Here is a 23,867-nt window from a genome sequence, read left to right on the forward strand (position 1 = left end):
TGACGTTTCAGAACCTACACTTACCATGTCAACATGAAAACAAAATATTCACATATCTTCATGTTGGTTGGAGGTTTTTTAAAGAATTGCTTTTGATTGCATAAATCCGCATTTTCATGTGAAAAACAGGCGAAAAATTTCTTAGTTTTGTGAGATACCTGATACTTGTGGAAAAGGCGTCGTCAACTGCAGAATATTTCACTTCTGTGCCTTTAAAAACTCCAGGGTTGCTTTCACTGCATGTTTTGGCAGACTTTCCACCTGTACTGTGAAACATCGTCCATAATCCCTTCTTTTTGGTTTTTTCTTCATCATTCTGGCTTGTCTTAGTTACAACTGTCCAACAACACTTTTCCACAACTGGTTCGGCTCCTTAGATGGTTTTATTTAAAGTCCAATATGAACAGGAATAATGATGTATGTGTTTTATAAAACGTATTCCAGTGACCTTCTGAAATGTTGGGACCATAAGACCAAATTCATGAATCCAGGTCAGGATCAGGTTTTTAATTGGGGATAAATTTTGTTTTTATAATGTTCTGCAAAGATACTGAGATAAGATGTAAAGGTGTGTTTGTATATATGTGTACATGTGCAGGTATGAACAGCAGTGTGAAGTTTTACTGTGAAGCCAAGAATACTCGAGGAATATCTGTGTCCAGAACTGGAACAGTTCAAATTAAAGGTAAGTTAAGCTGCTGGACCTGAACTGGGTTCCTGGGGGGCTATGTGGGACGGGACTTATTAAACCTCCGTTCTCTCTGTCTCAGTGTTACCTGGGCCTCCAGTTGACCTGCAGGTTCTGAGCATGATGGACAACAATGTCACATTGTCATGGAAACCAGGTTTCAAAGGTCACTCTGAGCTTTCCTTTTGTATAATTCAGGTAATTTTTGGTTCACTTGTTTCAATCAGATACTAATACCTGAAATTTGAATATCTGCTGATACCAATATTTGCCAAAACCAAATCTGTTTATGTGAACATTGTTGTGACTATGGTTATTATTGCTGTTATTTTATTAGGTTGTAATAATTTATCCATCTTTTAAGTATAGGACATTACAGATCTATTCTATAGTCATTTAGCAGAAGCTTTTATCCAAAGCGACTTACATACATGATCATACCACGATAGGCACATCAGGGGGCAACTTAGGGTTCAGTGTCTTGCCCAAGGATGCTTCGGCACATAGTCAGGGGAAGCCTGGAATTGAACTCCCAACTTCCCAGTTACAAGCTGACTACTCTTCCTCCTGAGCTACAGCTGCACCTAACAAGTTCAACAAGTTTTATTTTAATTTGGCACATTTTACCTAAATACAACTATAAATGTGTGGTTTTGGAACAAAGATCCAGCTTTTAGTGCCGTGTTCCTCATCGCATGCGGCTCACCGACTCTTGACCTGCGGCTCGTGAAGCAGCCGCTGGCTTTCTGAAAATGCTATCTAAACAAGTCATAATGATCCTCAACGCTGCAGTTCTCTCCACAAACAAGAGCTGCAGGCTGCTTGCAGAAACTTTGCTGTCCTAACGGCCCTAACTGACCCTGTCAGAGTTGCCAGTTTTGGCTGATTTCAGCTGCACCGAACTCCGCCAAAGAGCCGCTCCGGCGGTAGCTCCGTATATATGATGAAATAGAAACGCCCACATTCTGGAGGCATTATTGTATTTTCACCATATACTGTTGCATAAGAATGCCATTACTCCGTGCAATGTTTAGGAGAAAATTTCCTTGCTAAAAAGCTGAATGTTACTGATTTGGCAACGTAGCAGGATGCGTAGCGTGGGAACGCTTTTTTTTGGGAGGCGGCTCTCCTCTTGTCTTAGTATATTGAGTTGTTGAATTAACGGTACCGATCACTGTTTTAGTGTAACAAAAAAATCCCATTTTAACATTAAAGGCATTTATTTCTTTTAAAACATGTCTGAAGCATCAAACACATCTGAGCTAGCTTGACTAGCATGGTATGGGTACACTTTTATTAATACCAAGTACGAGTGCACATGCTTGCATCGGTATCGGTGCATCCCTAGTAAGTATATATAGGGTATATAGATAGATGTTATATATGTGTGTGTGTGTGTGTGTGTGTGTGTAATTAAGTCTCCATCTTCCACATCCTCTTCATCTTAAGACGATAAGGCGCTCAGACCGCAGGTGGGAACTCCCTCAGCAGGAGGTGCTGGTTCCTCCTTACGTCCATGTTTTGTCTGGTCTGAGGAGTCACTCCAACTACAGTGTGAGGGTGTCCTGTGTAAACGAAGTGGGGGGGTCCCCTTTTTCCCCCTGGCTCTACTTCCTCACGCCTGAGTCAGGTGAGTCAGCTGGTGATGACATATTAATGGCGAGTTACAAAGAGATGTCATACTTTCTGCTAACATCTGACTGAGTGTGTGTGAGGAAGTGAGGAAGAACCTGTTCAGGTGACCGTTTGTTTGGATGTTCTGGTGGCTTCGTTTTTCTGAGTTTTGGTGTTTTCCATGTGTTCTCATGTTTAAATGACCAGGTGTTCTAGTGATCAGATATTCAGGTGATCAAGTTTTCAAGTGTTCTGACATTCAGATTATCAGGTTTACAGGTATACTAATGATCAAGTGTTTTGGTGATCAGAGGCTTATTTTACAACTTGGATATCTCTCCATGACAAGGTTGACATCAACATTCAGGATCTGGATAAGCAGTATTACAAAGCTGGTAATCAGTCAGTCCTTCTATGAACCTGCTTAATCCAAGTAAGGGTCGCGGGGGAGCTGGAGCCTATCCCAGCAGCCTTCGGACGAGAGGCAGGGTACACCCTGGACATGTCGCCAGTCTATCGCAGGGCCAACACAAACAGATGAACAACCTATAGGCAATTCAGAGGTAGTCGGAGTACCTGGAAATAACCCACGCATACGTGGGGAGAACATACACTGAAAGACCACCATTCGAGGCAGGAGGCATGTGTAATTGACATTTGTGTTAAATGTTTATATAACTCAAGGCGTTTAGGAGGGGCGGTGCCTCAAAGTTTGATGTCTCGCCATTAAAAACTAAACTGCTAAAACTTCAACATAAAACAACATATTTGCTCTAACGTTGCTAGATATAATGCTAGTCTCACTCTGAAGAGATCTGCATGTCAATTACTGCATTAGCATTTAGGCACGCCCCCCTGGGGACCAGTAGTGTTTTTACTCATACTCATTTCTCTGGCTTTGTGTACACCACCAAGTTCTGATTGGATCAGACAGCAGAAAACATGTTGGTGAAGAGTTCCAGTAAAAAGTCTTACTCTACGCTGCACAGTGTGGGCGTGCCACCATGACATCATGAATCACTGTAAATGTCTTCATTTGGATCGGATCATCATAAAACTTAAAGGGATTACCGTGTTTTTCAGTCCACAAGGCAAACTAGATTTTAAATCTCAACCTCAATAACAGCGTCTATTTCTGTGCTTAAGTCATACATAAGGCCCACTGCATTACTGGGCACATGCTAAAACAAAAGTAACAAAAGCAAAACAGTGAATTTGGTTGAACTTTATTCAACTATGGTACATATTTGAAAGTACACACATAATTTTTTTTTATCAGTCTGTTGTAACATATCGATTGAAGTCCTCATCTTCTGTATCTGAATTGAACAGCTGGACAATTTTACCATCAAGCATACTGGGTTCTCTATCATCATTGTCAGAATGAGTCTCATTGCTGGGTGGCTGTTCAGCAATGATACCAGCTTTTGCAAAAGCTCAGAAAGCCCGGCCCCGCTGGGCACCAGCTACTCAGGGCAGACAAAGCACAGGCCCCAGGGTCCCAAGAGCCCAAAGCCAACCCCTGCAGGCAGAGAGCCCAGCCCACGCCAACGAAGAGCCAGGACCCCCAGACCACAGGGCTGCACCCCAGCACACCAGTTGCGCTCCCCAGGCACCAAGACCCCCCCCCCCCCAACCACACACACACACACACTCACACACTCCCTCCCTACACATACACTACCCACCATGTCCCAGACACTCCCAGGGCCGGTTGAGGGCGCACATGGAGGTGAACTTATATTTCCACTTGCATTGAACGAAATAAAATAATACTAATAATAATAAATAAATAATGATAATAGAAATGAAAATAATTTGTTTATTAAAAGCATAAACATAGGGCGCCCTGAAAATAGAAGTATGAAAAGAAAAACGAGTCGGAAATGGGAAGGCAGAAACGGGGGGTGTTTCCTCACGACGTTACGTTAGGCAGGCAGGTACGTTACCCTCAGCTGCTCAAGGACGGAAATGGAGAAGAGAAGAAGAGGCAAAGAAAGTCAGGTATAGAGGTAAGCCCTTTAATTATACTGTTGAATATTAATTTGTATTTTGTATTGCAGAACGTTTCATTGCTGCCACTCAGCTATTGCAGCTAGCTACTATCGACTGTTTGCTAGTCCTTTAGCTAGCTCACGTCAATTAATTTATAAATACAATTAGGCAATGTTTATTGTCTTCAGATAAAAAAAATTGCCTAATTGTGTTTATTAAACATCCTGAAATAAAATATCCTCAACTTTCCTGAACTGTCAATAAGGTATCCTAATGATTAATTTAATGTGCTTGTTTCTGAGACACGAAGAACTGTATTTTTCCCATCTTGTGCAGGTTTAGCTGTGGTTATACATTAATTAAAATAATATAACAGTTGTCTCTTTACACACATACAGTACAGTAACTATTTTGAATTGAACTTTTTAGCTCAATTCTCAATTCAATTTAATTTCAATTATACTTTATTCATTCAAATTTAAAGTTCAAGACAGCTCCCGCAGCCAGTTTTACCAGCACATTAGGATCATTAGGGTTGCGGGTAAAAAAAAACAGGTACCACCAGAGGCGCAGTCTGGTGAGACAAAAAAAAAAAAAAACACCTCTTGTACACGCAGGCACAAACTCAAACGAAGACAACATACAAATGGGAGGGCGTGGTCGGGGTGGGATCTCCCAGCACAGCCAGTCAGATCGCAGCCGAGAAAGACGCGTCCAATCAACTCCCTGTCCGTGAGTGGAGGGAGAGACAAAGACCGGAGAAGATGGTGAAAGATAGGAAAATCTGTCTGTAACATTGAGTGTGAGTTCAGTGAGTGAGTCTGTGAACTATCCCCCAGTTCATCTGTGCCACCTGATGTAAACACGGCATCAAGAGCTGAGTTCCATGTAGTTCCACAGGCCTGAAGGGGGGTGGGGGGGACTGAGTGTCAGACAGCATTACATTCCAGGAGACGTGATAACCAGCCTGCAAGGCCAGTGCAGGGAGCCATGCTCAGATAACAGCTTTGTTTTGGGTCAGACTGAACATCGTTTGGTTCAGCCTTAAGTCCTAAGTGGTCTCTGTTGGACTCCAAAACAGCCAAATTGGCGGTCAGTTTCCACCAAAAACAAGCATCAGCTTCTCCATGATGTTTCCCACCAACGGATGAGCTCCAGAACCACATCCAGCCTGCCAGGTCAGGCCAGACTGTAATCCAGTTCCAATTCAGCTCCATCACAGCATGAGTTCGAGTGCTGCTAGTTGCTCGGCATAGTCCATCACAGATCTGTCAAAATTTGCAAGACACCAAGAAACTGCACACACAAAACAGCAGAAACCCAGGAATCATAAATCCAATTGTGCAGAAATACTCCACAGAAAGAAGCAGCAGACACATGACTTTCATCGCGTGTCCAACAGCATGCACTCCGTCAGGACCTGCAGGCTCCCCTTCGCCTGTTCTTAGGGAAAAAAAGATTTGATCAATTGAATTGAGAGACCAGCTGATCCGATCTATGATTTAAATTCGGAAGGAAATGCAGAAAGAGGCTCAAATAGACTAACAATACTAAGGAGTAGCAGGGCAGAGTGGAAATGGTAGGAAAAGAAAAAGTATTCGTCCTCTCTTAGTTAGTGGAGTGAAGTATCTCCTGGAGTATAATAAAATTTAAAAAAATTAAAATCTTTCTTTAAGTATCCAGTTGCACCCAGGCAACATTTGCAGAGGTTGACATCTGCTGAAGAAAGGATGCCTGATGATACTTTAGGTTCACCTCTCTCTTAACTTTGTACGTACAACTAGTATCATATTTACTGTTTTTGTATTATCAGTAGTAGTAATTTCTGTTGTTATGATATCTATTATAAGTAGTGGTAATATTCAGCTTCGGAGCAGCTTATTAGTGATAATAGTGGTGGTGGTTGCCAGATAACATTAATACAAAGAATGCAGTTATGTTGTAGGATGATAGAAATGACCAAATGCAATAATGAACAACATGGATAAACTCTGTATTTGAATACAGCTGCAGGAGAGAGGATGTCCTGTAGTAGTAAACCAGTGTCCAGTGTTTCTATTTATTCAAACCACATCCATGCTTTCACTAGGCCCACACTTAAATATCTAAATATAAAATACAAACGTTATTTCTAAAAATTCACAATCTTTACATTTATTGCATTAATCACTGCTTGTCTTGCTATACAGTGTGCTTGAATACAGGTAACAGTGAAGGGAAATCCCAGAAAGTATTCAGAACACCAGACAAACACAGACGATAGAGTCCAGCTGCATACAGCCTGAAGCAATAAGTCATTTGGAACGAACAGTTTTAACCCATAACTACCTGAAAACTTTATTATGAAATAATGAAAAAAAATATGGAAGTCCCAAAAACATTTCATCCTTATGAAACAAACTAAATGCCACTGATCTGGTTGTTCCAGCTTCCCCGTAACCCTTCATTGGGTTAAGTGGTTAGGATAATGAATGAATGCATGAATGAATGAATTCTATGATTTTACCCACAATTAAAAGCCTCAGTCACCTGTCTTCTCCTTAAATCAAGTTTATACATTACTTTTTCTTCAACACTGCTGGTCTGTTACGCTGTGTCAGCTGGTGATGTGGTAATGTTATAAGCAAAATTTGTAAGCATTTATGGGTACAGTATACCCATCTCACCTGTAATGACTCAGAGAACAGTTCACTATAACTGTTTGGAAGTCCATTTTCCCTTATATCTGATGAGATTAGCTCTTTTTTTTTATTATTACCTCACCAGTCACGACTAGGCTACTTCTGCCAGCTATTGGCGTGAAGCGGTGCAACCACGCTTACCCAAATGAGATTCAGGAGAGAATTCAAATAAATGTAAGATAGAAAAGCGAGGTGAAATTAAGAATAAAAAATAATTAAATTCAATTGTAATAAATTAGTGACTTAAAAAATAAATGAGGCAACGTAAAAATAACAGGCTGTTTTGGTAGCCATAAGCGGTGCCTTATGCTTGTTCCCATGAAGTTTAAATATACCTGGTTTCAGCTAAGGCTATTTAAAAAATGTTATTCTGTGAGTAAAATAAAAAATTCTACAGGTAACTAAAGTTGATTTCATTGCCAGGTTACCTTTACATCCTCATACAGATGTTTTTTACAAAGTTACCTTTGATTTTTTTTGATGATGTGGTGTGATCAGGTCATTGTCTTGTTTAAGACTGAAGAGAAGGACGATGCTTCAGAGTATTCCACCGAATGTTGGCTTAAACTTACCCAAATGTCTGTAGTCCAGCACCTGGGATAACTAAATAACCCAGCACATTTATAAGCACATAAGGAAATTCCATGGATACAAATCATATTACACATTTTAACATTTGTTTATCATTTTTTTTCTTTCTTTAACATTCTGTACACTAACATCAAGTTTTTATGTATGCTCCTTCAGATGGAGGAGCAACAATCACTTCATGCTCTGCTAGTACTCACCTGCAGGCACCTCAACCTCAGAGATTCCTAATATCCAAAGAGGACACATAGATTCTGCTGACTTGCCAGCCCTCTGTGATACAGTAAGGACTGAATTAGTAAGAGAACCATACCAGACCAATCCAGAGTTTACATATCCAGAAAGAGATGATGGTAGAAGCTGCCACCATCACCACTCCTACAAGAAATTAATCAATGGAGAGAGGATCAGGAGAAGCTGGCTGGTATATTCAGAAAAACAAAATGCTCTGTACTGCTTTTGCTGCAAACTTTTTTCACAGTAAAACTATGACCTCAGTATTTGTGGCCTATAAGACTGGAAAAAATGCAGCGCGCTACTGAAAAGCCATGAGTGGAGTCCTGAACATTTAGGGCACATCATTTTATTTCTCTCCAGTATTCCCCATAGTTCATTAGAGGTGGCTTTTTGCTCATTTTTCTGTGAAAGTGCTTTTTTTTCTGACTGTATCTGCCTTTATTTGTAAAATATTTTTAATTTATGGAAGTCTGTTAAAGTTGTATGATTCTTATCATCACCTTCATACATTGTGTAATTTCAGTTCTCTATTTAAGTTTTATTGAAACTATTTAAAATAGCTAAATAAGAAGTGTTATTTTAAAATATTTCATGATAAATAAAAAAAAAGTTCAGAAACTACTTTGTTTATTTTCCATCCATTACGATTTAATTAATTGCAATGTCGTATTGAAACAATGTAAGGCAAAGTAAAACTGTTAATGTGTGTCTTTGTTGACGTTAAGAGTAGTATTCTTCATTTTAAAATGTTTAGGAGGCAGCAAAACAACATGTCGCCGAGGGCAACCAAATAACTAGAGCCGGCCCTGCCCGTACTCCACGCTTACTTACATACTCCCCTTTATTCACACACACGCCCCATTACATAGTCCACTCTAGCCGTCCTTCCATCCAGCCTCACACTCCTCCTTATACACAAGCAAACACCATCATACACACACCCAGCACATCATCCCCCCCCCACCCACCCAAAAAAAAACATCCTACAACATACTACCAACATACCTACGCATCCGCATACACTGACCCCTCCTCCCTTCCCATTGCCCATCCACTTACCTGAGATTTTTCTCCCTGAGTCCTTCCTGCAGGGCACAGCCGCCCACCACAGAGCCAATGCCCACCAATCCCCCCTGCAAGCGGCCGCGCCCCACCGCCGCAAGGCAACTCCAACCGCTGACCCACCCAAGCCCCCTCAGGACTGGAAGCCACCCCAGCAGCAAAGCAGCCAAGATCCCCACCCAGAAGAGAACCACAGACCTGCAGCCACCAGAGAATCCCAAATTTCACCCATGTGACCCAGTAAGCCCAGTGTGGGGGTTTGCAGGGATATGAACATTTAAACCAGTCTGACAGATCTTTACATACCTGAAGCCAGAATCTCTGGACAGGTGGGAAAGACCATAAAGTATGATAGTTGTTCATTGTGTTGTCCATACAGTGGGAACAGATATTTGACTGTGACAGACCCATCCTGAACATCCTGTGTCCTGTATAATGAGTTCTATGCAGAATGTTGAATTGTATTAGTTGCATGTTGGAATTCTTAGTCATTTTAAATGTGTTTAAACAGATTTGTGACCATTCATTTTGATTAATATTACTGGATAAGTCGACTTCCCATTTAGAAGTTGGAAGAGAGATGGAATCTTCTAGCTCCGATAGCAATCTATATATTTTGGATAACAGCTTTGGGGCATTGAGATTTAAAATTCTGCAGCCCTGATAGGTAACTGTAAGTTTAATTGATCAGGGGTGTATTTCTTACCTATAGTAGATTTAAGTTGGTGGTATTTCCAAGAATTTGGTGCAGCTAATTTCATATTTCATATTGTGAAGTAATTATATCAAAAGGCAGAAAGTTTCTATTTTCTATTATATGTTCTAGCTGCTTTACTCCTTAATTCTTCCACTGAGGGAAGTTTATCATCTTTCTGTTTTGCAGGATGTCAGGATTGTTCCAGATGGGTGTGAGCTTACATGAGTGCAGACTTGGTTACTTTCAGGAATTCCCACCAAGCCATTAATGAGGAGCTGATGTTAATGCTTTTAAAACACATATATGATTTGACATTTGAGCTGATGAATGGTAAATCAGAGATGATAAATTCCTCACACAATGCCTGCTCAACATCTAGCCATGGCTCGCCTAGATAACTTAAGTTAAGCCACTTGGGAATGTATTGCAGCCTGTTACATGAGAAATAGTGATTAGAATTGGGCAGGTCCAACCCACCGCTGTCTTTGGTCTGTTGTAAAGTCTTCAGACTAATGCTTGTTTTAATAGGAGTGTAATGATTTAAACCAAGTGGAGGATGGTTTAGTGGAAATCATTGAGAACAGGTAATTAACTTTAGGCAGAACCATCATTTTAGTGGTGACAACTTTCCCAATTTGTGAAATGGGCAAGCGCCTCCAACTTGAGAAGTCGTCCTCTTCTGTTTTTAACAGCTGATCGTAATTTCACTTGATCAATTCTGTTAGTCTGGGAGAAATGTTTACACCTAAATATCTCATGTTTCCTGATTGTATAGTGAGGCGCACCACTTTATGATTCAGAAAATATAATAATCAGGGCCAGTCTTGGGCAGATTGCTATGACTATTTCCGGTCTATTTCCGGTAGCTCCATTAGTCTGTCATGCCACTCTGGACTGTTTTGAACCCGTTTCTCTAAATAACATTCCTCTTGACAATTGGACATTGTTCCAAGTCGTTAATTTATAGTTGCCTTTGATTGCATTGGTCTGTGTTGTACAGGTGGTGAATACTTCCCTGACCTCTGGCTGTTTTCCCACTGCGCTGAAACCATAGACCGCATATGAAAGATGGACGGAGGCTCCAGCGGTTAAAAGTGAAGCCTATCCGGAAGTGCATAAAACTGCAGAGCTCCCTTCATCCACGAGGGGCTGCAAAACAGAGCAAATCCCCATAGACTCCCATGTTAAAAAGACCAACTTCACAGCAGAAATAAACATGTTTCCAGCCTGGTTCAAAAATCCATTTTAGGTTTAATAGGTCAGGTTTACCTTCATGACAACTTTGGGGGGAGTGATTTTTATTCTAACTCACCCGTTTAAAAGTAATTTAATCTCGAAGTTCGGCATATTTAGGGGCGTGTCTTTTTGATTGACAGGTACCCAATCTCTCTCTTCAAGTCAGAGGAACGTAGAACAACCGCGGTTTTTAGCCGGTTAACAACGCGACTTAGCTTTAGCCCGCTTCCCTCCGTTAGCTGGTTAGCTCCTGTTACATTTTAAGAAAACATAATGTCCACTTGTTTTTCAGACATACAGATTTATCTGCCTATAACAGCTAAAGATAGTCGATCCACAGTAAAAACTCTGCAGGATTGTCTTAGTGAGGTTCAGGGATGACTGAGATCAAACTTTTTGTACCTGAATGAAAACAAATCTGAGATTCTGGTGTTTGGACAAAATAACCCTTTGCTTGGTCATGATACTGTGTTTGGTCCTCTGTCCCCCTACTGCCGTCCCGTTATTGAAAATCTGGGTGTAATAGTTGATCCTCTCTTTAAATTGGATAAACATGTTAGCGCAGTTATCAAGGCCAGCTTCTTCCCACTGAGGACTCTGGCAAAGTTTAAGCATATCTTCCTCGGATTGGCCTCAAAAGAGAAATTCACGCATTCATAACATCGCTTCTGGACTATTGTAATTCGTTGTATGTTGGCTTGGACCAGAAATCCCTGCAACGCTCACAGAGCGCCCAATAGGCTAAGTGGCGCCATAGGTGCAAGGGTCTTCATTCCTACTTGCAGCTTTAATTATTATTAGTGTCACTATTTCAGACACAGTCCTAATTGAGCTAAAAGGACTGGTAACACGTTAGGAACAAGAAGAAAAACGTACCTCAGACTAGAGCTGCATTATATATTGTTTAAGCATCATCACCGTAATGTATGTCTTTGCAATAATCACATCGCAGGTCCTGTGTAGGAACCAAATTTCAAGGGTGCCTGACATCCAGGTTTGTTAATTGCCAATGGCAATCTTTATGATAAAACAAAATTCACATTTGCACATGATGGAATGAAACATTTACTCAGGACTTGGCACAATAAAGGAAGCACCAAAAGATAGTAAGAATAACTCTCAAAGATAAAATCCAAAGTTTTAACATTCACAAAAAGAGGAAAAATCAATGCAGTTTCATTGTCAACAAGATAGTAAGAGATGCAGCACTATTTGAGTCATCTGTTGCAAAATCCTGAAAATTTCATTGGGGTTCAGCATAAGTTACCGGGGTACTCCGGTAAGATATGATCATAGAACAGAAAACCTTGAGATTAGCTGTGTAAGAGGAAATCTAGCTTTGTAGTCCAGGCCTCAGGTGACCAGGTGTTCAGGTGACCAGGTTTTCCTAAGAATAAGTGTTTGGTGTTTAGATGATCAGAAATTCAGATGACCAGTTCCTCTGAGGCTGTTTGTTTTTATGTTTTGTCTATGTGTGTGTGTGTGTGTGTGTGTGTGTGTGTGTGTGTGTGTGTGTGTGTGTGTGTGTGTGTGTGTGTGAGTGTGTGAATCCAGCTGGATTAGCTCCAGTGAATTCCAGTCCTCTCCGTACAATTAGCTTTTGTTTGTGGCCTCAATTTATATGAAAGGCCTACCAGTGGGGTTTGCAGCGCCCCCTGGAGGAGGCTGTAAGAGCTCTTTGACCCACATTCAGAGGAGAAAATGGAGGGAAACAGGTCAGAGGTCTTTCTGTGTGACTCAAACTGTTTTGTCTGTAGTGCCCTCTGCGGCTCCCAGGAACCTGACCTTCCAGTTGTCTGAGCAGCAGCTGTCTCTGAGCTGGGCCAAACTCAAGGAGGAAGAGCTGCAGGGGAAGCTGCTTGCCTACAAGTTGCAGTGGATTCTGGGAGGAGAAGCTCAGGTGAAGTATCTTGCCAGTATCTTATTAAATAAAACCTAAAAAACAAAGTCCAGACTATTCTGTCACAGTGTTTTTGTCTCTTTTTCTGTGTCACTGAGAGAGGAAAGATAAAAAAAAAACAAGAGAAAGTATTCTTTTCTGGATTCAAGAATTGCTGTTCGCCTTTGGACCACTACACTAATGAGTGGCAGTGGCTCAGGTGGTAGAGCGGATCATCCAATGGCTGGAAGGTTGGCAGTTTGAATTCCAACCCCCTAGTCATTGTGAGAGACACTCCACTCCTCTTCCCTCTAGCGTCGGCATCACTGGTGTATGATCAGTATGAATGTTGCGTTGGTGGTCGAAGAGGCCGTAGGCGCACCATCAAATGGACTAATAATGATGCTTATAAAGCACAATGTAATCTAATCCATTATTAGTTGTAAGAAAATACTGTCTGCCTCTTTAATTGGATAAATTTCCAAATACCATTTATGGGGATTGCCCAGATGGATCTAGGACTGGTGGCCTTACTCAGAATACCCCCCCCCCCCCCCCCCCCTTCCTCTCATACAATTGAACATCAGGTACATGTGACATTTGTTCCTGGTTGTGTCCTGTGAGGGATCAGGGGAACACGGGGTGCCCTACTGCTGGCAATTGGTTGGCTTGTTGATATGTTTAGTGAGTCAAACCCATTAAGTGACTGTGGGCGGATCCACATCAGGATACTCCGCTAGGCTCGGTCTGATTGGAGGCCGATTGAGTCCTCTCTTTTGATAAACGGTCGTGCAGCGCCACCTTTGGTGAGAATGGGGATAAATTATTTTAATGCTTTGGCTCGTTTGACCAAAGTGCAACATGAACGCAATCACGGTCTGCATGGATACACCCTGCTATAACTTAGCCGAGTCCCCTATAGGACCGAGTCTAGAGAACTATCCTGATGTGAATGCACCCTATATCAAAAAGTAGTAACTTTTTCTGGGGTTACTGGAGACTAACATGAAAGCATAAAGAGTTTACTCTTTTCAATCAGCACCAACGTAACATACACTGGTGTAAAACAGAGTTTTTAATGTGTAACAATCAGCCTTTTTCCAGATTAAACAACCCAAATGAAACTTAGCAGACTGAGATAATACCAAACTTGGATTTTTAATATGAATATGTAATTACTTGATTGTTTATGCATAAAAAAATGAACCCATTAAATCCACAGATAAATCTTTTTGTATGAGTAAATTAAATTGATATGTCCTAAAAAAAATATCCCAAATTTATTAGATAAATTCTTATGTTTTTAAATCATAAACCTGAAATCATCTTGTGGCCCCCAGTTTAAGAAATGCTGTAGTAGTTCTATAGTAGCTTACCTGAAGAACATAATGGAGAATATGCAGGAAACTGTCCTGAGGGAGATCTGGGGGAATATGTTAACCATGTCTGTGACAGGAGAGAGTTGTTTAAAAAATACAAAAAAACCCAAACATGATTAATGATACACAGGGTCAGAATCCCCATGGCTGTTCAGCTTCTAACTTCCATCAGAGGAAATCGTTGTCCATAAGGTTCAGCTGGATTCTCTGCAGAGTTGCCTTTATGTTTCCTGAATGGAGATTTCATCAGATGATGCTACTGGAGAGTCCAACTGGAAAATGATGGAGAGGTGACGTGGTCTTCAAAGATTAATTTCCGACTTTACTTCCATGAGAAGAAATTAAACTAATGGACTCGGAGGAATGAAAAAATTCACACCACAGATAAATATCCCATCAAGGTCAATAAAAATCACAAAGAAATAACAGAAAATAAAAGAAAGTCCAAAAAATGAGAACAGAAACATCAGCATGTAGATGGTGATATTCAAAATGAGGAAATTAGTCCAGTTTGTGTAAATCCAGTTTAAGTTAATCCAGTTTGGGACTGAGAATTTTGCTGAAGGAATATCCATTTACACTTCACTGGTTTCACACAAAGATGAAGGAAGTTCATGTTTGGATATGTTTGGCGCATCAAGGAGCATCTTAGTCTGGTTCAGGGTCAGTCTGGCTGTGATATTAGTCCTACAAGCATGTTAACATTTTAAAAGTATCGTTCTGGTCCAGTTCTGGTGGGACTAATGTGTATTCACTATGTGAATGTGACGTCTCGTTTTGCTTGTCTCCAGGAGCCACTGCTGTTTAAGGAAAACTCAGCTCAGTTCTCAAGGGGCGGACGCTTCTTCAATGCTTCCATGCAGGTTTCAGCCTGCACCTCAGTGGGGTGTGGACCCTGGAGCTCCCCGGTTCTGGTTCTTCCTGCCACAGGTAAGCTCTGCAGGGAGTTCTCTACTCCAGATATGGTAGACTCCAAATAACGGTACTGCACGTTAACTCATGACTGCCTCCCTGCTGGTCCCTCAGCTCAAGTCCAGGTCCAACGGAGCCACATGTGGGTCGGGGTGCTACTTGGCCTGCTGGTGGCCACCGTAGCCGGCCTGCTGCTGACTGCCGTTGCTCAGCGTCGTGGAAAAGAGACACAGTTTGGGTATGAAATCAGTGTGTGCGTGCGTGCGTGTGTTTGTGTTACGGTTCCAGTGAGAATCAAAGTGGAAACGTTTCTGTCTTAAGGTTGGCTTTTAAAGACCCGGGTCCTGAGAGTCTGGTCTTCTTCACAGCTGCTCAGTCCTTCAGCAGAGCTGCCACAGATCTACCGGAGTCCACATGTAAGTATGAGGAAGACCCTTTTCCACACAACATCAGGGTGATAAACAAACAAAATAAAAATAAGAGTGAGTGTCATCAGCAGATGTTCTACATAACTACCAGTATGATGCTGACAGACGTCACAGAGCTGCTTATTGACCAGAAATATGATCTGAAACTGGATGAACTTTGAACGTGTTGGTTTTACTAAAAGAAGTCGGAGTTAACAAGACCAATCTGGACCAACGTGAGTTTGCAGAGGGTAGCCTCCGCCTCACTGGGCATTTTTTAAGCATGAAATAATAAACCCAAAAATAAATGATTCCTTCACAACTAATCAAGATATGTGTTACTGCATTACTTTAAAATAAAACCAGAGGATGACAGCCCAGTTCATCTAGGTAGTAAAGTAAAGTAACCCCAACAGCTCCAAAGTAGCATGAGGAAAGGACTCAAATCCAAAGGAATTGGACAAAAAATCCAGGTCCAGTCACTTCAAAGTGGTTACAAATAAAAAGCCTTTAATAAAAGGAGTCATTAAAATGTACTGGCTTCTTCAGGGTGTGTAAAGGGTGCATAAAGACACAAACATTTATAATTTATTGAAAAAATAATGAAATATCGAATTAACAGGTTAGTTAATTTCAAACAAAGGCAGAGTCATAGGAGACACATTAGCAGAGTTTTTCGAGCTGGAATAGAACTTTTCGTCAGAAAAAGGCGAACATAGGACAGGAAGCTGCCTGAGTTTCTGTCCCTTAGTGGCGAGGCAGAAGTCTCTACCGGCAGCCTCGGCTTTCATATGACACAAATATGATGCCATGTATGAGATAAAATCATGAGAACAGATGTTTTTTTTCTCTGTTTAGATAAGCACATCAAGGATACATGGGATGATATTTAGACATTTTATTTGTTATAAAGAACTCAGTTTGATGGGATGAAATATTAGTGTGAAACAAGAAGAAAATGTCCATTTAAACCAGACAATCTGAGACATTTTAATTTGTATGATTGGAAAATAGACATGCCTTTCGAGATCATCTCTCAGTGGGTCAATAATTCACATAAGGACGAGAAAAGCTGATCAGAAATACAGTCATTTACAGTATAAATAATTCAATTGTTTTAAACAAGCAATTTCTTTTTATACGATATCTTTAAATATTACTCTTTAAATGAGTGATTCATTACAATATTTTACTGAGAGGAAGTTTCTCTCTGAAATACACCTTAGAAATGTTTAACTTTACCATCAGTCATCAATCTCTAAAATCAATTGTTCAGTTTTGGCCAAATTTTTAGGAGTTTTCTCCAAAGTAAAACCAAAGAGATCCTGTTTTAACAGAAATGATGAAATGTGAAATGACTGGAATGACTCTCTGTCTCCCCCAGTGGACAGCCTGTGCATCAACAGCGAGCTGAAAAACAAACTGCAGGATGTTCTGATTCCAGAGAGACTCCTGAATCTGGGACGCATGCTGGGAAAAGGTAACAGGAAGTTGTGTCGGCAGTTTGTCAGTCTAAACTCATCAGAGAGGGTCTGAAGGTAAACTCTTCCTTCTCCTTGATGCCGACCTCTTGCACAACATGCTTGAGGCCTTTGTGTTGCTAATGTGAATGCTTCTTTTTTCAAACATCAAACAGAAACACATCTCACAGGCGAAGACAGTTGTTCAGACCATGGTTATGCACACGCTGGTTGAACTGGTCTTCTCTTGATGATGCGGGATTTAGATTGTGGGGCTTCATGTAAGGATTAGACCGGACGTGACAGAACACCTGACACAGACTAGTGGAGACCAGAATAGAATAGAATAGATTGTCCTGGAGAGTAAATTGGCAAAACCAGGGAACATGGACCGTAAAGACGCACACACAGAGGCTCCCGGTCCACTTTTACCCACCCTCTCTTTTAAAATCACTTTCCTGCAAAATCTCAACGTTACTCGTTGCTACATCTGTGTCCGCCTTCAGCAAAGGGAAAGATGAGCAACCATAAAAGCGCTAAGGCAGTCAGCAATGTGCAAACGCCAGCCACACGTGCTGCTGGGAAGCTAGCATCTTTTGCAGCCAACCACCCAACATCTGTACCACTCGAAGCATCAACTTGCGTCGGCGGTGGTGGCTATGGACAACTCTCTGCTGAGTTTCCTAAACACACAGCTTCTTTCTGGAAAAACATCTCTTCTCTGATTGAAGATGCCATCCGACCAATACAAGCTTCACTGGATTCACTGTGAGCAACAATTAACTCGTTCCAAAGCCGTCTTACCTCCATTGAGAGTATAGCTGGAGGTAACGTTGAACGGCTCACGGTTCCGGAGTCCACCATCAGATCGCTCCACAACCACAACAAGATGCTTCTGGACCAGCGAGAAGACCTCGAGAACTGCTCATGGAGATCCAATCGCCATAAACATTACATCCCAGGAGGCAGTGAAGATGGCAAGGACCCTACAAAGTTCATGTCGGATGTGCTCTTTCAAGTTAAGGGGCCCGATGTCTTCCCCACACAGCCAGACCTGGAGAGAGCCCACCAGACCCCAACTTCTAAATACATCCAAAGATCATCTCCTTGCACAGTCCCAGTCTGTTTTCTTAAAGTCCATCTGAAGGAAGCAGCTGGGCACGGAATCATGAGCTCAGATATCAGGGAGCCACCTTTTTACCCGGATGTCAGCACAACACTCCCAAAAAGAGAGGGCTGCATTTAGTGATGGAAAGCGAGCCCTATATCAGAAGAACGTCAGATTCCACCTGCTCCAACCAGCCCGACTGCGAGTGACGTTCGAAAACGACAGATTTTATTTCGACTCGCCTGATGAAGCTCAGAAGTTTTTCCACCAAAGACGTGTGAAAGAAAAGGACTTTACATGGTATGACTTGGAGAGTACAGCCTGCCTGAGGTTCACCGTCCGAACTTGAGGTAATACAAGTTCATGTCTTCACCCCACGATGCTAAGCAGCAATCCTCGAACCGTGCAAATACTCCACAACTACCTGAAACTTTTTTTTGTTTTTTAGCTATTTCAACCACGTCGCTGAAAAGAAAATTAACAGTGTTATATTGAAGTAGTTGTTTATACAGAAATAGCAGACACATGTATCTATACACACTTAGATGTTGAAAGTCACTGTAAGATGACTTACAGTCACTGGTGCCCTTTTTTTCCCCCTTACACATTTAATCTTATTATTAACATTGTTTTATTTTTGTTTCATCTCTTATATATTACCTTAATGTCAAGGGATCTTAGTGGTACATCTTAAGAACCGGCTGGAGCCTCCGAGGCATAAATGTTGTGTGTTGCCAGAAGTCTTTGGAAATGGTGTTTAGCCTGCAGCTTACCTCAGAGAGAAGTTCAGGGTTTGTGTTCAGATGGGGTTTAGAGTAGGGTTAGGGTAAGGGACGCTACCACATCTTCTCTGCAAGGACTTGCTTTTTTTTTTATCTTACTTGACAGAGGTTTTATTTTTCCTTTGTATTATGCTTTATCTAATTAAGCATAATGCATGGATATGATGCAGGAGGTGCTGCAGTTTTGTCATTCGTTGGAACGTGAAAGGCTTAAATGGGCTGGTGAAAAGAACCAGGATGTTTAATCATCTTAAACATTTCAAATGTGACATTGCATTTCTTCAAGAAACCCACCTACTGGTTAAAGACTAAGTTAGATTTAAGAAAGGCTGGGTGGGTAATGTATTCTACTCCAGTCTCCATTCCAAAACTTGTGGAACAGCCATCCTGATACACAAGAAAATCCAAGGCGACCCTCAAGCTCTATTTGTGATGGTCGCTGGAGTACTGCTCCATAAGCCAGTAGTAGTGGTGAATATCTTTGCCCTAAACTGGGATGACGATAAGTTTATAAAGTAAAATGATCTCAATGATTCCAGATCTGGACTCACACCAACTGATTCTTGGTGTGACACACCCATTGCTCGACCGTTCCAATCCTAAATATGCAAACCTCTTGAAAAAGACTCATGGACGAGACAGGACATGTTGACCCTTGGCATTGCTTATTCCCACAGAGCAAGTTCTTCTCTTTCTTTTCCCCCGTGCATCACTCATATAGTGGAATAGATTATTTTTTCATTGATTAGAACTTTCTGCCTTATGTTACAAAAACTGAATACTTGTCCATTGTTGAATCAGACCATGCCCCCCCCCCCGTATTATTAGATCTTGGATTCCGTCTGTAAACAGAAACGCCTCTCTTGGAAATTTGACGGAAACCTCTTGTTTTGGGAAATTATATCCAAGAAAATAGACGATTTACAGAGTCTAATAAAAAAGATGACATGTCCCCTTCTCTTCTCTGGGAAACATTAAAAGCTGTGATCAGGGGCGAGATTATATCCTACTCAGCTAAAATGAATAAATTTAAAAGAATTAAACAAGACGAGCTCATTAAATCAGTATTTGCTGTGGATGATGAGTATTCAGTCTGTCCCTCCCCTGGGCTTAACAGCTGGACCTTCAAACACAATATAATCTGAAAACAACTGAATAGACGGAACGATTCCTGTAAAAATACAGAGATACTTCTATGAACATGGAGACAAAGCTGGACACTTATTAGCACACCAACTTAAGCGTCGCTCAGCTTCACAACAAATCCACAACATACAAAAAGGTGATGGTGAACTAACTTTTGACCCTGTAGAATTAATAACACATTCACTTTGTTTTATTCAGATTTGTTTGCATCAGCAATAACTGAAGACTGCTCTGACATGCAACACTTCTTTAGTGACCTTAATGACCCTTCAATACCAGCAGTGCTCAGTGCCAAGAGTGAGCTACCACTGAATCAAACAGAAACCATAAAAGCAATAAAGACCATCCACAATGGCAAAACACCAGGCCTCGATGGGTACCCTATGGAATTTTAAAAAAAAAATCAAATAAACTATCAGCTATCTTGCTTGATATGTTTACAGACTCTCTGTCAGGTGGCTCACTCCCACACACTTTGACTGAAGCGTTGATCGTCATCCTACTTAAGGCAGGTAAAGATAGCACAGTGTGGCTCATATCGCCTGGTTTCCTGTTTTATTTTGTAGGTTGTTCCTGTTTACCCTTTGTTTGTGTTCAGTAGTTCACCTGGGTTCATTCAGTTGATCTGTTTCGCCTGTGTCTCGTTGTGTTCTGTGTATTTATACCCCTCAGTTTTTATCTTGAGTGGCTGGATCATAGTGTTAGTCCCCTGAGTTTTTCGGCTTGGATTAAAGCAGTCTTAAGTTGCATCCCTGTTTCGCATCTCGGCATTTGGGTTCACACCACACCTTCACCGCCACGTGACACCTACTGGTTGAGGATCTTGAAAATACTGTCAGATGCTCTTAAAACTTAACCTCAGCCCAATGCAGCAAGTAGAAGACACTTCACAATAGAAAAAGTCACAAAAATATTATTGCCTTCACAACATTGCTTGCGCGCAGAAGGATACGATTACACTGGAAGTCAAATAAACCGCCAGTGTGTCGCTGTGGCTTAGTGACCTAATGCACTTCATACCGTTAGAGGAGATAAAGTATACGACCAGAGGATCACGGGATAAATTCTTCTCTGTGTGGGACTCAGTACTTGTCTTACTTGGGTAAACTTAAAATATTGCCTGCTTAGCACCACTTAACGGCTCCTCCTGCATCCGTGTCTGTGACATGATTATCCGTGCGCAGTGCACAAAATTAGCTGTAATGAGCCCAAACTTAACACCTTTTTTTTTGTTTACATGTATATATTGTATATTCATGAAGGTCCTTATCACTGTGGATGTCCCTGTGTTCTAGGGTGGGGAATTACTATTAGAAAATGCTGGTGTGAGCACTGCTCTGATTTCTTTTCTTTCTCTGTACCTGTGTCTTTCTACACACCCTGTACCACTAGTGCTCCATCAAAAAATAAATAAGGGAAAAAAAGACACATGTAGCATGTAGATGTTGGAACCAAGATAAAACCTTGAGGAACTCCACTGGTTATTTTAGTTTGCTCAGGTTTATAGTTACCTATAGTCCCTGTCTTTTAAAGAGTCAAACTACAAAGAGTCCAACCCAGCTATTAGTCGATCTAGTAAGACGTTCCGGTCGACTGTGTCAAAAGCAGCACTGAGATCTATCAGTACCGTTATCTGTGCTTAAGCAGATGTCATTTAAGACCCTAACTGGAGCAGTCTCAGTGCTGTGATGTGGCTGAAAACCTGTCTGGTGGACATCAAAACACTTATTTAGTTTCAGGAAGTTGTGTGACTGTTGAAAGAGCTTTTTCTGGGATCTCAGTAAGGAAGGGGAGGTTTGATGTGATATGTAGCTGTTCTTGGGGGATGAGTCTAAGTTTACCGTTTTTGGTAGGTGATGGCTGATGAGCTGACTGACAGCCTGAATTTTGTCGCTAACAAAAGACGCAAAGTCATGATGGAGGGGAGGGTTAGAGTTAGAGAGCAACGTTGGAATTCAGACCTTCAGAGACGACTAGATCCTGACAGTGACTTCTGCTTTGTGTTTTATCTTCCACATGCTGAGTCCGAAGTCGTCAGAAAAGGTAGCACAAAACCCACTCGTGCATGGGGAGAACATGCAAACACCATACATTTCAACCCCCACCCATGAATAATGAAATACCTTTTTGGTTGACTTTAAAGTGCAGTAAAATCAGTTTCTTCCATAATTAGTCCACCAAACATGTGCAGTTCTACTTTGTAAGTTCTCTACTACTTGTTAAAATATTATAAAGTACTTTTGTTGTGTACTTTTCCTGTAATCCATTGCCTATTTGTCATGCAATTCCACTTCCAAGAATTCCACTTTTTCTGGATCTGGAGACAGTTTATGCAGGGTAATGAAGAATTTCATGTGTTCTGTGCAAGAAGTATAGGAGGTCCAGAGTCCAACTGTACAGGGTTTTGTGGACTAAAGTTTCAAACTTTCAAGTTATCTGCATGGGAGTTTTCATTGCCATGTGTAAAGGAGTTTAACAGAAGTGTTGAAAAACCACAGTAAAAACGCTGCATATTATCTGTCCAGTTGCATGTTTTGAGCAACAAATTGTTTCTGTGTAGGTTTTTTCATGTTATTTTGACAGATGTGTCTATTATTGCTCTATGAAAGAGAGAGAGAAAAAATGTTTTATTTTGAAATCCAGAAGTAAAGGTTGGTGGTGGTTGGCATTACCATAAAGTTGGTAGTAAATGCTCACTAGTAATACAGCTTAGGCTGCTTGAGACGTGGCTGATAGCTTCCTGCTGATCTCTTGTGACTGGTTCTGCCACTGAATCTCTTACTGGTACCAGTACTGGACCGTACTGGCTTTCTTTCACCTTGCTGTTTTCTCAGTTCTTGGTGTAGGACCTCCAGAGTGAGGTTTATGATGACAGAAGGTTATAATGTCCTGTTGTTGTTGTTCTCATTCCAGAGACAAGCTGAAGCAGGACATAAGAAACTTGTATAAACTCAACTGTTCCAACTATCTGTCCTCTACAGAGGCTCACAATATCAGATACAAGATCCTCCATGTCAAAAAAGGCCACCATGACCGATGTTTTTGAATAAATTTATGCAGAACAAAGATATAAATGTATGAAGTTTCTAAACAGTTTTTTGGAAGAATGCATTTATTGTGTTTAGGATTTCTGAATGAGGGGCGCTGATCTGGACCATCATCCCCTCTCTGTCAGGTTCCTGTCTGACCTCAGAACGTCAGATCTCCATCATGAACCTTTCACCTGTCCTGGATCGTTGTTAGCTGAAGTCACCTCAACTTTTAGCGAATCAGAATTGGACCAACCTGGTTGTTTATCTCTGTATGAGTGTAATGGAGGACAGTCTGACCACTGATCTGACCTGAACCTGCTAGAAACATCGTCAGAAACATGCATAAGATAAAGAACATAACATGAACATGGACCTGACTGGGTGTTAATGTGTGTACCTGTGCAGGAGAATTTGGCTCTGTGTGTGAAGCCATCCTGAAGACTGAAGACTCGTCAACACAGAAAGTAGCAGTCAAAGTCCTGAAATGTGAGTGTGATCATGATTCTTCATCCTCAGAGAGTCAGCTGATGAACAGCAGACTGAAAACAAGAGTTCCACCTTCTGAATGAAAGTTCAGACCTGATTCAAACAATGCAGTGCTAGGGTGTCAAACATATGGCCCGCAGCCCAAAACCAGCCCACCAGAGGCTCCAACCTGGCCTGCAGGACTAATTTAGTAAAAATAAAAATAACATAATATATCTCCTGTAATATTAGATAAATGTAATTCTTATTTGTCCCCTTGAATTTAATTTTTTTCTGTTAGAATATTAGACCTTTCCATGACAGCAGGTTATTGCTTCCATCTTTCTGATTTCCTACATGTGACTTCAGTTTGGATGATGACAGAGGTCCGTTCAGGTGGTCAGGATTATCACACACATGTGAAAATGTACACGTATGTACATTTAAAATAACTTCTAGATCTGAAAAATTACTTTGATGATCATGTGACAGCCTAAAT

At 41.2% G+C, this 23,867-nt stretch overlaps 1 protein-coding gene across 1 annotated transcript in view; it reads left to right on the plus strand.

Annotated features, from left to right (window-relative positions):
- Nucleotides 1-23,867, plus strand: part of tyro3 (TYRO3 protein tyrosine kinase) — a 49,647-nt gene that overhangs the window by 19,076 nt on the left and 6,704 nt on the right. The window contains exons 5-13 of the mRNA XM_079262148.1: nucleotides 599-685; nucleotides 771-886; nucleotides 2,138-2,318; nucleotides 12,556-12,698; nucleotides 14,848-14,986; nucleotides 15,083-15,206; nucleotides 15,290-15,384; nucleotides 16,760-16,855; nucleotides 23,309-23,389. Of these exons, the coding sequence (XP_079118274.1) occupies nucleotides 599-685; nucleotides 771-886; nucleotides 2,138-2,318; nucleotides 12,556-12,698; nucleotides 14,848-14,986; nucleotides 15,083-15,206; nucleotides 15,290-15,384; nucleotides 16,760-16,855; nucleotides 23,309-23,389 (1,062 nt within the window). The remainder of the gene's footprint in view (nucleotides 1-598; nucleotides 686-770; nucleotides 887-2,137; nucleotides 2,319-12,555; nucleotides 12,699-14,847; nucleotides 14,987-15,082; nucleotides 15,207-15,289; nucleotides 15,385-16,759; nucleotides 16,856-23,308; nucleotides 23,390-23,867) is intronic.

Source organism: Telmatherina bonti (genome assembly GCF_933228915.1).
Source record: "Telmatherina bonti genome assembly, chromosome: 22".
In the NCBI taxonomy this organism is placed as follows: domain Eukaryota; kingdom Metazoa; phylum Chordata; class Actinopteri; order Atheriniformes; family Telmatherinidae; genus Telmatherina; species Telmatherina bonti.